The 16,393-nt window shown below is 50.0% G+C and overlaps 1 protein-coding gene across 1 annotated transcript in view; it reads left to right on the forward strand.

Annotated features, from left to right (window-relative positions):
- The window catches only part of LOXHD1 (lipoxygenase homology PLAT domains 1), a 160,612-nt gene that overhangs the window by 103,243 nt on the left and 40,976 nt on the right, over positions 1-16,393 (forward strand). Inside the window, exons 23-28 of the mRNA XM_040478489.1 lie at positions 571-675; positions 3,249-3,377; positions 4,535-4,699; positions 8,872-9,053; positions 13,230-13,346; positions 14,292-14,454. Coding sequence (XP_040334423.1) covers positions 571-675; positions 3,249-3,377; positions 4,535-4,699; positions 8,872-9,053; positions 13,230-13,346; positions 14,292-14,454 — 861 coding nt within the window. The remainder of the gene's footprint in view (positions 1-570; positions 676-3,248; positions 3,378-4,534; positions 4,700-8,871; positions 9,054-13,229; positions 13,347-14,291; positions 14,455-16,393) is intronic.

Here is a 16,393-nt window from a genome sequence, read left to right on the forward strand (position 1 = left end):
AGAATAGAATAGAATAGAATAGAATAGAATAGAATAGAATAGAATAGAATAGAATAAGAATAGGTAGGGTAGAGTAGAGTAGAATAGAATAAGACTAGACTAGACTAGGCTAGAATAGGTTGTAGCCTGCTCCGATTTAGTTCTGTGTTCTCCCCTCCAGACACACCATAAGCCCTCAATACATTTTTGTCAAGGGAAAGAATGAACTTTCAAGAATTCTAGGATGCTTCCTTCCTTGAAACTTACATCCCTAAAACTTCCCAGTGGAGAAGTCAGACCAGGCTCCTGGCTGATGAGCCTCCGACTCTCAGTCACCCCAAGTCTCCCCTAAACATCCTACAACTCTATTAATTGAGAGATTCCTATGTGAGCTGGAGGCGGGGAGACCTCATCTCTGCCTTGAGGAAGTTTCCAGACTACAGGCAACTGCAGAACAACACATGCTACAAGTAAAGGGATTCCTAGAAATGGTCACCACGCATGTAGAAATGTACTCAGTACATTTTCTCCGTCCTCCCTCCACGAGAGGGGCAGTCTACCACTCACTTCTCCACACTCCTCTCCCTGCAGACAAATCTACCACATTCTCAGTGACCGTAAAGACTGGGGACAAGAAGAACGCAGGCACAGATGCCAACGTCTTCATCACGCTCTTTGGCACGCAAGACAACACTGGTAAGAACGCAGCATGGGGCCGAGCGAGACTCACCCACATTCCTCCCCAGGGAGACTAGGAGACTCAGCAGAACTTTCCAAGGAAATCCTGGTCATGCCTCTGTTTTTCTCTCTTCAAAGAAAATAATTGAAGAATTCCCCTGTGTTGTTTTACTTTATTTTATTGTTTTATTTATTTTATTATTTTATTTTATTTATTAAGAGCACTTAACATGTGCTCTATCGTCTCAAATTTGAAATGGATAATGCATCACTGTCGACTGTAGGTATGGACTGTATGGCAGGCCTCTGGAGCTCATTAATCTTACTAACCTGAAAGTACGCTTGTTGCTTAATAACTCCCCATCCTCTCCTCTCCCCAGCTCCTGGGAACCACCATTCCAGCCTTTGATTTTATGAATTTGGCTATTTTGGATACTTGGTATAAGTGGAATCATGCTATATCTGTCCTTCTGTGTCCGGCTTATTTCACTCAGTGTAATGTCCTCAGGAACCATCCACATTGTTGCAGATTGGAGAATTTCCTTCTTTTTTAAGGCCAAAGAGTGGTCCATTGTATGTATATATATCAACATTTTTTCTACCTTTTCATCAGTTAATGGACATTTAGGGTTTTTTTTTCCCCACATCTCAGCTATTGTGAATAGTGCTGCAGTGAAATGGGAGGGCTAATATCTTTTCAAGATCCTGATTTCAATTCTTTTGGATATATACCCAGAAGTGGGATTGGTGGGTCATATGGTAGTTCTATTTTTAATTGTTTAAGGAACTTTCGTACTGTTTTCCATAGCAACGACGCCATTTTGCATTCCCACCAACTATGTACGAGTGTTCCAGTTCCTTCACATCCTCACCAACAGTTGTTGTCTTTTCATTTTTGGTGGCAGCCACCCTGTCAGGTGTGTGGTGAGATCTCGTTGTGGTTCTGATTTGCATTTCCCTGATGCTTAGTGACAATGAGCATTTCGTTCATATACTGTTGGCCATTTGTATGTCTTCTTTGGAGAAATGTCTGTTTACGTCCTTAGCCCATTTTTTAATTGGGTTATTAGCTTTTTATTATTGAGTTGTAGGATATTATGGTAATGAACCCCTTATCAGATATATGGTTTGCAAATATTCTTTCCCATGCTGTAGGTTGCCTTTTCATTCTATTGATCGTTTCCTTTGCTGTGCAGACTTTTTAGTTTGATGCAATCCTCCTTGTTTATTTTTTTTTAATTTTTTAATGTTTGTTTATTCTTGAAAGGGGGGTTGGTATGAGCAGAGGAGGGGCAGAGAAAGGGAGACACAGAATCCAAAGTAGGCTCCAGGCTCCAAGCTGTCAGCACAGAGCCGGACATGAGGCTCGAACTCATGAACTCTGAGATCATGACCTGAGCTGATGTCAGACGCTTAACCGACTGAGCCACCCAGACGCTTCCTCCACTTGTTTATTTTAGTTTTTGTTGCCTGTGCTTTTGGTGTCATATCCATGAAATCATTACCAAGACCAACGTCACAAAGCTTTTCTCCTATGTTTTCTTCTAGGAGTTTTACAGTTTCAGGTCTTATGTTTAAATCTGTATCCATTTTGGGGCTCCTGGGTGGCTCAGTAGGTTGAGTGTCCAACTTCAGCTCAGGTTATGATCTCGCAGTTCATGAGTTTGAGCCCCACATCGGGCTCTGTGCTGACAGCTCAGAGCCTGGAGCCTGCTTCGGATTCTGTGTCCTGACAGATTGCATGCAACTAGTGCTGTTGGAGGAAGGCATATTCCCTTTTTCTTAAAAATCTCCATGCGACGTGACTTGTCTACCTGGATAGTAAACATTGGTTCCTTTAGAGATTCTTCCTAAAGCTTACTAAGCCGGTTCTCCTGTACACCAGGGGGCAGAGAGCCCCCTGTCCCCTCTCCCGTCTTCATTCCTCTGTCTACCACCTCAGAAGTGTTTGGAAGCCATATGCATCCTCTTCCCTTCAGCGTCCTCTCCCTAAGTAATGGTGCCTGATCCTATGGTCATTCTTTCTCCAGGCCTTCCTGAAACTTTTTTGCCATTTCTTGTACTCTTGCTGGAGGCATCACTCTGTTTACCTTTCAAAACCACAATGAAGGGCCTCCCAGTCCCAACAGTGACTGGTCTCTTCTCCGTGACTCCTGCCAGCTTTCTTCTTCTGTTCAAGGCTGAGACCCCAGGGAGCACGGGGAGGCTGGTTTTGTCCCTGGCTTCCTCTGCATGTAGAAAAACGTGGGGGATGTGGAGGCACAGTCAACTGACTTAGGACCCCACCACTTTCTCCTGGATGGTCTTGAATACGGTACTTCACCTCGTGGTGTGCCTCCTTTTCTTTAGATACAAACTGGAAATAAAAATACACACCTTGAAGGCTAATTACAAAGCTCACTAAAAAGACACACACACACACCCCAAATTGTTAAATGTGCAAAGGTTCCCGGTGGATAGTAATTGCATGCTCTAAATTTTATGAGAGTTAGAAAAATTTGGTCATTATGAGGAGGGACCCAAAGGGGTAGTCCGGCTCGGTTTAAAGGTCTCAGGTTCAGCCAGTCATATGGGGGCCATTTGGTTGACAGGAATGACCCTCCTGAAATCCTCCAAGACCAACAGCGACAAGTTTGAGAGGGACAGCATCGAAATCTTCACCGTGGAGACGCTGGACCTGGGAGATCTGTGGAAAGTCAGGATTGGCCATGACAACACAGGTCTGGCTTCCCTCCCCCTCTGTTTTCTGCTAAGAATAGAAGGCCCACACACAGGTCCCTGTGGGTCTGGGAAAGAATACGCAAGAAACTTGAATGTCATCTGCCTTCCACGATGACACAACTTCCTCAAACCCTTCAACCCAGTGGAACCCTAGCTGCACGCAGAATATTCTGGTCTCGTTGGCCTGGGCTGGGGCCTGGACACCAGTGACTTCCCAAAACCCCTACTCTCCGTGGTTGCACTGTGCACCCACCTTTGAGAATCCCCAGTATAGCTCAGTGGTTCTCTGACCTGAGAACCAGGAGCTCCTGACAGGTTCTGTTGCTTAACAGAACCACCTCGGGGGTTTGTTAAACATAGGTTTCTGGGCCTCATCCACGCAGGCGTTGATTCAGTAGGTCTGGGGTGGGACCGGAGCATTTCTGCTTCGCACACATGAGGCTGCTGGTCTGGGGACTCCACTTTGAGAACCATGGATCTAGTCCGTTCTTCCCAGAAGCCACTGACACTACAGCCAGGCAAAGTTTGTTTTCTTAGTGAAGTAGGACATGTGTTCTTGGTCTTTAAGTATTTTAAGGCTAGGGAAGGAGGCCACCTTCCCAGCCCCTGGGATGGAGAGACGGGTTCTCTGCTCAGCTCCTACTTCCTTCTTTAAACCTGATCGCTCATTTTTCCAGGGAAGACCCTCAGTCCTTCACAGACTTCCCTTTCCTTCATGCACCACAAACTGGCAGGAATGACCCTCCTGGAATCCTCCAGGACCAAAGGCCAGAGAGCTCACAGTGTCATCCTTGTTGCTGGGTGAAATGACAAAATCCCCATTAATACGAGTTCTCTCTGGCATCTCTGAGCTCCCTTTTTAGAGTGCCTTCCACCCTGGACAGTGTGCTTGCCGTCACCTCCTGTCACCTCTTCCCCAGGCTCCTTTGCCCTTGTTAATTTCCCTGACAGCAGCCTGGAGTGTGACCCAGCTTCAGCTGGGTGCACATTTCAACAGGAGTCATTTAGCAATGCTATCAGGGAAAGGAATGGCGTGGGCACGGGTGCAGCTGTAGACGTCAGCCACGGGCAGGGAAGTGTGTCTGGAGTGGCTGAGGTCACCCACAGTAAACCATCTGTGTAGAGCTCCATGGTGGGTTCCGTGTCTCCTCTGCAGGCAAGGCTCCAGGCTGGTTTGTAGACTGGGTAGAGGTAGACGCCCCGTCTCTTGGAAAGTGCATGACATTCCCCTGTGGCCGCTGGCTGGCGAAGAATGAAGACGACGGTGCCATCGTCAGGGACCTCTTCCACGCGGAGCTTCAGACGAGGCTGTACACGCCATGTAAGAACCGTGCACGGCATGGCTGACCCTCCTCCCAGACCCTATCGCCCACTACCCCGTCTTGGCTCCAACCCCTCCTCCAGCCCCGACCCCAGGCCAGGTGTACCTCCTCTCCCCAGTTCCCTGGGCCTTGCGTGGGCTGTGGGCAGTGCCCTGGATCCATGGTAAGGAAATAGAGAATTTAGTCCCACCTCCACCCCAAACCAGCTGGTGACAACAGGCAGAGAGCCTGGCCTCTCTGGGGCTGTTTCCTCATCTGCAAAATAGGATAATAATACAACATGGTCATAAGACCCAAAAGGGAAGAAAGATAAAAGTCTAACTGTGAGAAGTCATATGGGCCCCATCACCGGTGTTCAGTCCAGTCAGTAACGTGACCAAGAAATCATCGCTGTAAGATTTTATCCTGATTGGGAGTGGAGGGTGGAGACTTGAAAAGATGATAAATGTAGGCCTCTCACCAGCTAAAGCAGGGGAGGAAAGGGAACAATTTGGTGAAGTTTTGACACTTCCTTTCCAGTGTCATCAGAAATTATGGATTAAACGTTCATTTACATGTAGGACATACTAGGTACTGAGAACCAAACTGAAATCAACCAAACTATAAAAATCTGTTTAAATGTGCTAAAATCAGAACCAAACCCAGAGAATATAATTTTTTTTCTAACCAAATAATTAGCTATACCAAAAGATTTCCCCCAAACAGCTCATAATTACATGATATGATTCAGTGATGACTTTTTTTTTTTTTTTTTTTTTTTTTTGCCTAAAGCAATTAAACTGGAAATGACCCGATCCATCAAGATATTTTCTGGTCCAAAGCCTGAAACAAAGTGACATTTCCCTCTAGTAAAATCTCTGCATATACAAAGCAAACCCTGGATGTAGACACTGCCCCCAGGAGCCGCCTGCAGTCTAGGACAGACACACTGACCTGACAGATGTACATAGAGCTGGCAGCATACAGGGTGAGACACTTTAAGACAGAAGTAGCTGTTTCTCCCTTCGTGCCTGAATTTGTATGGCCTGACCTTGAATACATTCAGCTCTAGCCTCATACTAAAGCAAGCCCATTTGCCCTTTGTCTTAGACTCAGTTCACACACACACACACAGACACACACACACACACACACACACACACGCACACACACACACACACACAGCGCAGGAGAGACTTGCCTTTCTGACTAGAGAGCTGTGGAGGCAGCTTCAAAGTGCCCCTCTCCCCAGGTAAGTGCCCAGAGAGGAGGGTCTGCTGCTCAGAACCTATTTCCTTGTTTGGGAAAGGTCTTGAGGGCCCAAAGCCAGGGAGCTCCCAGGGATGAGGAGCTGCAGTCCCAGAAGTGGTGCCCAGTTGTCATTCTCAGGGGCCTGGAAGGCTTAGAACTAGATTTGGCAGTTCATCAAGGCTGCCCAATACACGTGAAACCAAAAGAACACAGCAAGATGGCACTGCCTCCTGGCCGACTGAAATGTGCTGCCCACACAGTAGAGATGGGGCAATTAGGAAGTGGACCAATATGATGGTCTGAATTTACAGGCTCCACGTAGCATGGAGCCCTGAACGTCAGAGTCCTGTTAAGGCTGAAGCCTGTGTTCTGGGGATTGCTGGTATCAAAGCGGGTGTCTCGGGGCAGCTGGTGCAGGAAGGGAAAGGATGAGCGGGAACAGCTCCCCAATTCGTGCCATCCGGATCTACTCCTCAGCTTTAAAAAGTCAAGTTTTTTCAGAGCATTCTTCCCAAATGTATTTTTTTTTTAATTTTTAACGTTTATTTTTTGAGAAACGGAGCCTGAGCGGGGGAGGGGCAGAGAGCCAGGGAGACGCAGAATCCCAAGCAGGCTCCAGGCTCTGAGCTGTCAGCACAGAGCTCTCTCTACACGGAGCCCAAACTCACAAGCTGTGAGATCATGACCTGAGCTGAAGTTGGATGCTTAACCAACTGAGTCATCCAGGCGCCCCTTGTCCTAAATGTATTTTTCAGAACTCCACAAAAGTTCTCCACTGAAAATTAAATTCAGTTAAATAATCTGAAAACCACGATTCTATGTCAAACCCTCTCATTTCACAGACAAAGAAAAGGACCCAGAGAAGTATATCCATTTGCCCAAGGACACACAGCTCCTCAATGGCAGAGGCAGAACTAGAAATCAGGAAGCAAATCTGAGCTCAGGCCTAGGCATGAGGGCTGAAGGGTGGGCTGTTCCTGCCCAGATATTTTTAGGGCTTCTCCTGCTGCCAGAGAGTCTCAGGAAAGTTCAGTTCCTCCTGGCCTTCGACCAGGGAGACACCCAAGAGACCTCAGAGGAAGTTGCCTCTATTACTGCCTGATGGCCTGTTTCCCTTAACCTTGGTGAGGGCCCGGTTCAGGCCATTGTGGGAATGGCGATCACCCCCGTAGGCCATAGGCCCTGTGATTTGTAGGTAGCGAGCAATATTCGCCTCCAATTCACGACAACAACACCCTTAGAGGTTGACCACACAGGATTTAGGGGTCAGACAAGCCTGGGCTCACACTGGAGCTCTACTTCTGACCAGCCATATGATCTGGGGCAAGTTACTTTACCTGTATGAGCCTTGTTTTCCCCATCTATAAAATAAAGTACAATGATATCTCCTCCGGAGGTCATTGTCAAGGTTTATAGGGGATGAGGAAGGTAGAACGCTTAGTAAAGAGTCTGGCACCTGACAAGTACTCAGCAGATGGCAGTTATCGTTAATACAGGTGTTATAGTTCTACAGCAGAGTAACCATCATACTAAATGAAAAGAAAATTCATTGGCTTTGGAGCAAATTTGGGGAAGGTTGGGGCCACCTGTGAGAAGGTGACTTTTTTTTTTTTTTCAATGTTTATTTATTTTTGGGACAGAGAGAGACAGAGCATGAACGGGGGAGGGGCAGAGAGAGAGGGAGACACAGAATCGGAAACAGGCTCCAGGCTCTGAGCCATCAGCCCAGAGCCCGACGCGGGGCTCGAACTCCCGGACCGCGAGATCGTGACCTGGCTGAAGTCGGACGCTTAACCGACTGCGCCACCCAGGCGCCCGAGAAGGTGACTTTTAAATGTGATTCCTTTCGAGGTCAAGACCACAGGATAGGGTAGATTTCCACTTAAACTGTTTCTCTGGGTTTTCAATGTTTTTTTATTACTGTGACTTAGAGTAAGTGTATATACCTTTATATACATATGAAACAAGTGTCACAAAAAATTTTTAGCCTGTGTGTGATGTCCAGTGATATTTTTTAGTCGATTCTATTCAATTCCATATATTTTTTAAAATACTGGTGATGACTCACTAAATTTATTCCATAACCTGCTAATGGATTTCAGTCTGTAGTTAGCAACATACACTTTTAAACTACTGGTCTCAAACTGCAGTGTAAAGTCTGAGTTAAATATTTAGATAAGTAGACTCATCCCATAGAGAATCTGAGGAAAGGTTGGGAATCTGGGTGTTTAGTAAGTATCCAAACAGTTTCTGAGGTGAAGGGCCAGTGACCCACACACTGGGCAGTGCTGGCCTCTAGCCAGGCTGGCAGGTGCCCATCGGGAAGCTGCTTGCCAACATCACTGATGGGTCAACCTCCCTTTTAGGAGTTCACAAGGTCACCACCACCCCCCTCCACCACCCACATCCAACCCAGCAAGGGCCAGATGCGTTATGGACGGGTTAGGAGGGCAAGCCAGTGTGGAGCAAGTGAGGGTGAGAAGAGAAAGGATTCTCACCCTGTAGACTGCTGATCTGATTGGTCCCTTGCCCCCTGAAATATAATCCTCCTGTTTATAGTGTCCACAGCTAAGGAGCATGATGGACACTTTATAGAAGAGGAAACTGAGGCTCCTGTGACTTGCCCAGGTCACACAGACGGTCAGAGTAGATTCTGTGCTTTCAGCCAAACTGCTGTACCAGCTCTGTGTTGTGAGAGGCACAGAGACCCTGGTCTGAGGTGACAGGCGCTGCCTGTGGGCACTAGGCGTGACAGGACACTGTCTCCCCCCACCCCTGCACCTGTGGTTGCTAAGCAGCCACGTGAAGGTCCACGTCCCTGGGCAGCAGCTCCGGGTGACGGGGCCTGGGGCCATGGTGCCGATGAAGAACTTGATCTTGTCCACGTTTGTTTTCTGTTCTCACCTCCCCTCTGACTTCACCGTCTGTCCACCACCCTCAGTTGTCCCTTACGAGATCATCCTCTACACGAGTGACATCTTTGCTGCCGGGACGGACGCCAACATCTTCATCGTCATCTATGGCTGCGATGCAGTGTGCACCCAGCAGAAGTACTTGTGCACCAACAAGAGGGAGCAGAAGCTGTTCTTTGAGAGGAAGTCAGCCTCCCGCTTCATTATGGAGGTGCCTGGGATCCATAATGCCGGGAGGCTGCCGGGGGAGCTGGGACTGGGAAGCAGGGGGCACCAGAAGAGGGGAGGAGGCACCCTAACGGGCTGCTGTGGTGAGAGGGCCAGGCAGTTCATCCAGCCTCACTGGGCCTCAACTCAGTACATCGAAATAACCAGGAGGGCGGGCACCTCACCCGGCCCCACCGGGACTAGTGTCAGGATCTAAGGAGACAGTGAGTGGACAGGGCTTGAGGAAAATAGAGGCACAATCCCATTTCCACTGGGGCCACCTCCAGGGCCAGCGATAACACATGTGTATCCGTCGAGAGCTTGGCTTCTGGACATCCCAAATGGTCTCCTGCTCCCCTCTGGCCTAGGGGTTTGCTTGTTCCATGTTTACTGTAGGCGTCGGTCACAGCACCTTGGCGTCCTGTGCACTTCAGCTCAGCGTCTCCCCTGTGCTCTCCGCTGTGTGTTAGGTTGGGTGGGAGAGGTAGGAGAAGGGGAAGGCCCAGACTCTGTCTGCAAGGGGCTTGCAGTCCAGCCGGAGAACCCCAGACCTCCACACAAGGCCAACAAGAGAGAATAACTGATCCTGTGGGTAAGAGCAGTGTCACAGGGCTTTATCTCTATTAACTCACTTAAGCCTCATAGCAGCTCTGTGCTGTTATTATCCCTGTATAAAGATGGGGAAACTGAGGTACAGAAAGTTGAAGAGCTTACATAAATTCACACAGCTAGGGTATAATGGAACCAGGGTTCAAACCCAGGAGTACTGGCTCAAAATATGTGCTCTTAGCCCCTGCAGGTCACTAGCCCATGGTGATGAAGGCACATGCGGGACTGATCGAGAATGCAAAGGAGGGACAAGAGGGGGAGGCATTCCTAGCAAGGGGAACATCATGGCCAAGGGCCAGAGCTGGAAATAAACACAGCATGTGGTTTGGTGGGAGGGACAGGAGGAGAGGGACATGACAGGTAGAAGACCAGCTGAAGCAAGACTTGGAGGGGACAGCTCTGAAGAGCTAAGCGGCTCACGAGGCTGGACTCTCCAGGTAGCAGGGACCTTTGGAGAAGTGCCCCTTCTGATGGGAAACAAAATCCAGAGCCCCATCCTCCTTCCCCGGCCAGTGTCTGTCCTGGGGGGGGGCTCCCTGCTCCCTCTCCACCTCCTCTGGGAGCAGTCAGCACTTGTGGGAAGGTTGCCACCTTGGTGGAGTCTTAACAAAGAAAATTCAAGGCTGATTCATTTATCCACACGAAGCGGCAGCTCATCCGCCCAAGATGGCGTGGTACTGAGTCATCCAGCCCTGACTCCGTCAGCGGTGGGGCTGTGATCACACCTCGGCACGGCTTCTGTGGAGTTTTATCAATGGAATGCCCACTAACGGCAGCTATAGTTGGCCAGTAGTTTGTTGCTGTGTTTTTTTCTTTCTTCTTTTCAAATCTTTCTGGCTGCTGGGGGAGTGTGAGGGTCCGGAAACAAATGAAAAAGCTTTGTGTCTCTGTTTCTCCGTGTCTCTGTTCGGACTGGTCTTCAGGTAGGACGCAGAGGGCTGGGTCGTAAGCACATAGCCCTGCATCCTGGTTCTGGCTCTGGGCTCAGACGGAAAGTCATGAGCAAGCCACTCCCTCTCTCTGTGGCTTTGTGCTAAGACTCGGGGAGTGGCCGAGAAAATAGCAATAATCATTAGAATTTATTGAGCGCTTGCCTTGTGCCAGCCCTGTCCTGAGCCCTTCATGTGCATCAGTTCATGGAATCCTCATCGCCATTCCAAGAGTTGCTAGTACGATGATCTCTTTTTACAGCTGAACTGGCATGGGGAGGATAAGAAACTCGCTCAGGGCGTCATAATTTACAAAGGGCAGAGGCAAGATTTGGACTCCAGTTCAATTCCAGAACCTTCTCTGCTTAGCTCTTCCACCTCTTGGGAGGATGTTAGGGTTTCTTCTGATTCCAAGTCTATTCCTGAGGCCCGTCATCCATGGCTCGCGTTCCCCTGAAGGCCTCCTTGCTCCCTGAGGGTCACAACTAAGACGGCCACCCTGACGTGGCATCCCTGACTGACTGGCTGGATGATTAAGGTTCCAAAAGTACCATTGAAGCCAAGGTCCACACATCTGGAACCTCAGAGATGGAATGGGGAAGGAAGAAAAGGGACCTCTGGACAGAGGGAGGGGCAGGGGAATCTTCACTGCCCAATGCATCTGGCAGCTCAGTGTCCGTAAGTGGACGTCCTGTGGCCACAGATTTCCCCCGCAGCTCCTGTGTCTCTCCTGTTTCGAGAAAACGAGGCCTTGTTAAAATGCCCAGAGCATGAATGTCAGCCTGAAGTCACCAATCTTTGTTCGGGGATCAGAATGGCCCTCGGGATCACAGGGGACAGCGCTCCTCTGGTGAAGTGAGAGTGAGCTGGCTGGAGGGGGTGGGGGGCTGTGCTGCAGGCAGCAGAACCAACCTCAGTGGCAGCACCCTTGTCGAGTCACGCAGGCTCCAGCAGTGACGTGCCATGCTGGTCACTTGGAAGGAGAGACGAGGTGACAGAACTATGGCTGTGATCTTAGACCTGGAAGTGACCTCAAGGGGTCACCCCACCCACGCCCCTGCCTTCAGCTGAGTAACACATTACTCCCCCCATTTTATAGAGAAGAAAGTTGGGGCCTGGAAGGTCAAGTGCCTTGCCTCAGATTATACAGGTGGTAGGTGGGAGCACCGTGGCTACAACTGGGAAGGATGAGGGTGGAGACAGGAGTGCGGGCAGGTCCCCCAGCAGGGCTGATGGGCCCGTCCTTGGCTGCCAGCCGTGGGTGGGTGTGTGGGGAAGAAGGAAACCAGTGGTTGGAAGCTGTTCCGTTTCGTTCAGAGGTCACCTCCGTGTGCGGTTATAGAGGCTGTGCGTTTGATGAATGACTTAATCTATCATTCAGATGCCGTTCCCTCATCAAAAGCCCTTGCCTGCCCTGGAGCTGACTCTGCTGTCTCCTAGCACTGAGAACTTGATGGTGCCGGCCAGGCGGCCAGCTCCGTAGAGAGGCTTCGAGGACACTCCAGTCAGCACATCCCCCCTTGCCTTGTGTCTGGCCATCCCACTGCTTCGTTAAGGGATGTGGAAGGATCAGGGCATCAGTCATTCCTGACAAGAGTCCCTCCCCTGCACTGTGTGCCATAGGCTCCAGGCAGGAGAGACAAGACATGGTGTCTCCTGAATTTCAGACACAAGCATCAGCTTTTCCATTCAGTGAGTCTTCCACACATACGATCATGGTTAAGGTCAACGTTGCACATGACAGAACCTGACTGATACTGTCACACCTGTTTTTCAGATGAGGAAACACTCATTCTTTCATCCTTTCAGCAAAGGTATCCTGAGTTCTGGGGTTCACAGGCTCTGTTCTAGGTTTTAAGGATAGAATGATGGGCAAGGACAGGTGCCGTGCCTGCCCTTGTGGCTTTCAGTGGTAGAGAAGACGATATTACACAAATGAAGGCAAACTTCTGACTGTGAGAAGTGCAGGGGAGAGGGGTGCTATGGGATGCTGTAAGAGCTTCTCATGAAGAGATTTGAGTTTCTTGAGGTGGTGAGGGGGGCTTCCCTGAGGAAGTGATCCTTGATCTGAGACCTGAATGATGAGGTTGAGGTTTAGCTAAAGAAGAGGAGAGTGGAAGAGCAGGAAGAGCCTGCGCAAAGGTCCCGTGGCAAGAGGACATCAAGTTTGAGGGACTGGAATTTGAAGGATATAGAAGAGGGGTAGCTGGAGACAGAGGGGCCCTTAGGGGCCAAGGAGAAGGTCAGGCTGACGAGACAGGGCATGGGCAGAACCAGAATTGCTCTTCTGAACCCGAAATCAGTTCTCAAGCAGGGAATGAACAACCACAGTGGTAAGTAATGGAAGACAGAGCGGTGGACTCCACCGTGAGAAGGAGAACAGCCTCCCAGAGGTTGATGGAACTGCGTTCTGGAATCTAGGCTGATTTTAGGTGGGGAGAGAGGAAGGGAAGCATGAGCATGGTGTGTGGAGAGGAGAGTGGGGGCGGGCTTGGCTGGACAGTGGGGGCATACTGGGAGAAAGCGGCCCCTGGAAGTTCAAAGGGACTCAAGAGTGGATGCTCTGGGCAGACAGTATGTTGCTGAGTTTTACTTTCCTGAACTTTTCTACTACCATCTGGTGCATTTTCTCCTTTCCACAGTTAGAAGATGTAGGGGAAATCATTGAGAAAATTCGGATCGGCCATGACAACACAGGCATAAATCCGGGGTGGCACTGCTCCCACGTGGACATCCGCAGGCTCCTCCCTGATAAAGATGTGAGTTTCTGACCAATCTGTCCTGCTGTTTCTTTTGCCCCTTTCCAGTGGAGATTCAAGGCAGATTCCTGATAAGAATCTGCAGCCTTATTAAGTTGAGGTAAAATCTGAGGACAGTTCACCCAGTTCACTCAGAGTACAGGAACCAGCTCAGGTCCAGGACAGAACCTTTTAGAACCTGGTTTAAGGGTCAAGGAGGAGCGTCTGGGCAGCCCCGTCTCTGTGCCCCACCCCCAGGGCCACATTACTGAGTGACCCTCAGTATGTGAGTGACCGAGTATGCCCTTCCCACTGCTCAAAGTCAACTCACAGAAAAAAACTCACCAGAATAACTTGGCAAACATCCTGAAGCCACACAATTCTAAACGTGGAAGGCAGGTTTCAATTGTGGCTGTGGTTGAGTGACCTGAGAGCAATTTAAAAATACAGAGCCCCTCCCTTTACCCACTGAATCTGAGTCTGTGGGATGAGGTTCTGATGCCTATTTTTTTTTAATTTTTTTAATGTTTTTTATTTATTTTTGAGACAGGGAGAGACAGAGCATGAACAGGGGAGGGTCAGAGAGAGGGAGACACAGAATCCAAAACAGGCTTCAGGCTCTGAGCCGTCAGCACAGAGACTGACGCGGGGCTCAAACTCACGGACCGCGAGATCATGACCTGAGCCGAAGTCGGCCGCTTAACCAACTGAGCCACCCAGGCGCCCCACTGATGCCTATTTTTAAGTTACCCTGGGAACCCCACCTTCAAGAGCCAACCCCCAATGTGGTTGTTGAAGTCTTTGAATAAGACTGGATATACTGGCCTCCCTTGGTGGCTTTTGCATTATCTGTGGAGCTCAATGACCCTTGTCATTGGTCCCCATGAGTGTTGGCATGCTGATGAATCACTGAAGTCAGAAGGTTCCACACAAAGGGCTAATTTTCCTCTTGCCTCCTCACCCCAGGGCACAGAGACCTTGACTTTCCCTTGTGACCGATGGCTTGCCACGTCAGAAGATGACAAGAAGACCATTCGAGAACTGGTTCCTTATGATATCTTCACTGAGAAATACATGAGAGATGGGTCCTTGAGGCAAGTCTACAAGGAAGTGGAGGAACCTCTAGACAGTAAGTGTGGTGCCCTCCTCACAGTCAGCAGCAGCCCTTCCTTGTAGGGCACCTGCCCCGTGCCAGGCCGAGTCTTTGCACCCCAGAAGGCAGGGTCTGTTATTATCTCCACTCCATAGAGAGGGCACCTGGGGCCCACAGAGGTTGCCTAACCTGCCCAGGTTCACACAGCTGATAAATGGCAGGCTCTTCTTCAGGGTCCCGGCTGTGTCACTGCATGTCTTTCCGTGGCCTGATGGTGACACTGCATCCCATGTGTGCTCTGTGCCTGGATTCTCCTGATCCTTGTGGCCTCCCTCCTCTTCGTTTATTCACTACTCCTCTGCAAGGCTTGGTCCTCTCTGCCCTCACAGGATGCGTATGATTCAAGAAGCATCCTGGACTGCTTTGTGTGTGCATGCGAGTGTGTGGGCACGCCCTTACACAGGCACGCATTCCTCCTGGACAACAGGGATAGTCACACCTCTTTTTTGAGCAGCAGTGCCACTGTCCTGTCAATCCCCAGGTTATTCAGTCAGCCCTAAATAAGCTTTAGCTGTATCAAAAATCAAATTTCCTTGCCAAAAACAAGCTTTCTACCACTGGAGAGGTACAAAATACCACAGGCTCCCCATGGGGGCGGTCTGCATGGATCAGAGATGCCCCGAAGGCTTGGAGACTCGGCTCATATATGTTGCCTTGCATTCCTTCTGGAAAAAACTGGACTAAAATCCAAGATTCCCGGCCCCATATGGAACCAGGGGGATGTAAACCAGCTATAGCTCTAACATTTCCTTTGATCTCAGTTGCCACTCGGTTAGAGATAAAAACAAGTGTTGCCTCTGTAATGCGCCTTTCCCTACCCAAATCCCTTTGCTGTTAAATCTGGAGGGAAATTCCCTCTTCTACTTGGGTCCCAGAGGATGCCCTGGAAAGCTGTCCCAGCGGCACACTTGGGCTGTTCTGTATTAATAACATGCCACAAACCCACTCGGTGCCTGGCGATGTTTCTAGGGAAACATCTTTCCACCAAGAGCCGTGTGGCTTGGGTGGGACAAGGGAGGGAGGAGGATCCAGAAATAGCCGGGTTTGACTGCACAACTGCATTGCTCAGCGCCCAGAAGCGGAATCAGTGTTCCATTCCCCAAGGACTGGAAAGAGCAGTGGGGGTGCAGGAGGGGGAGAAGGAGGGCCATCCATCCACAGCCCCTGGTGACACAGCACCCCACTCTGGGATGAGGGCTCCTAGCAAAGGTCCTACCTCAGTGCGGAGCAGGGCTGAATGCACGGCTGGAGGTGGAGGCGGAGAAAACATGAAGGGGAGGACAGTCGATTGTGTCTAAACTGTGACAGGATTCCTAATGTCACCTCATGTCAGTGTCAGCCAGACAGACTTGGGTAATGTTGACGCTCAAACACCAAAGAGAAGGTTTTATTTATTAATGCAGCACATGAAATGCTTGACAGATGCCGTGCTGAGCTGAGCGAGGTAGGGCCCGAGGGCAGTGGGCCTGGTTCTGGTTCCCGCCCTGGCTGAGGGGGCAGGCTCTGGGGAGCTGTGCTCACGGGGCACCTCGGAGGTCAGAGGTCGGCAGAGCAGAGCACTGGGCAGGGAGTGTGGCTGGGGAAAAGGTTTGGAGAAGGGGCTTGCGGGAGGGGGCTGAGCTCAGGTTTGCATGTGAGTTTGTGACATCTAGTCAAGGCGGACGTGTCCCCCAGGTGACAAGGCTGTGGATCCAGGGCATAGGAGGGAACTGGGTTGGAGACACAGGCTCGGGGAACTCAGAGAGGTCAATACCCAAAGCATGCAGGAAGGGAGCTGAGGGAAGCGGACAGAACCAGGCATCTGGGGGGCGGGAAGAAGATTAGGAACCCGGAAAGCCGCTCCAGAAGGAGCGATCAGAGAGGCAGATGGAGAGCAGGAGAGAATGATGCTGTGGAGTCCAAGGGAAAAAGAGGA

The sequence above is a fragment of the Herpailurus yagouaroundi genome, unplaced genomic scaffold (assembly GCF_014898765.1).
Source record: "Herpailurus yagouaroundi ecotype Mexico unplaced genomic scaffold, PumYag 142, whole genome shotgun sequence".
In the NCBI taxonomy this organism is placed as follows: domain Eukaryota; kingdom Metazoa; phylum Chordata; class Mammalia; order Carnivora; family Felidae; genus Herpailurus; species Herpailurus yagouaroundi.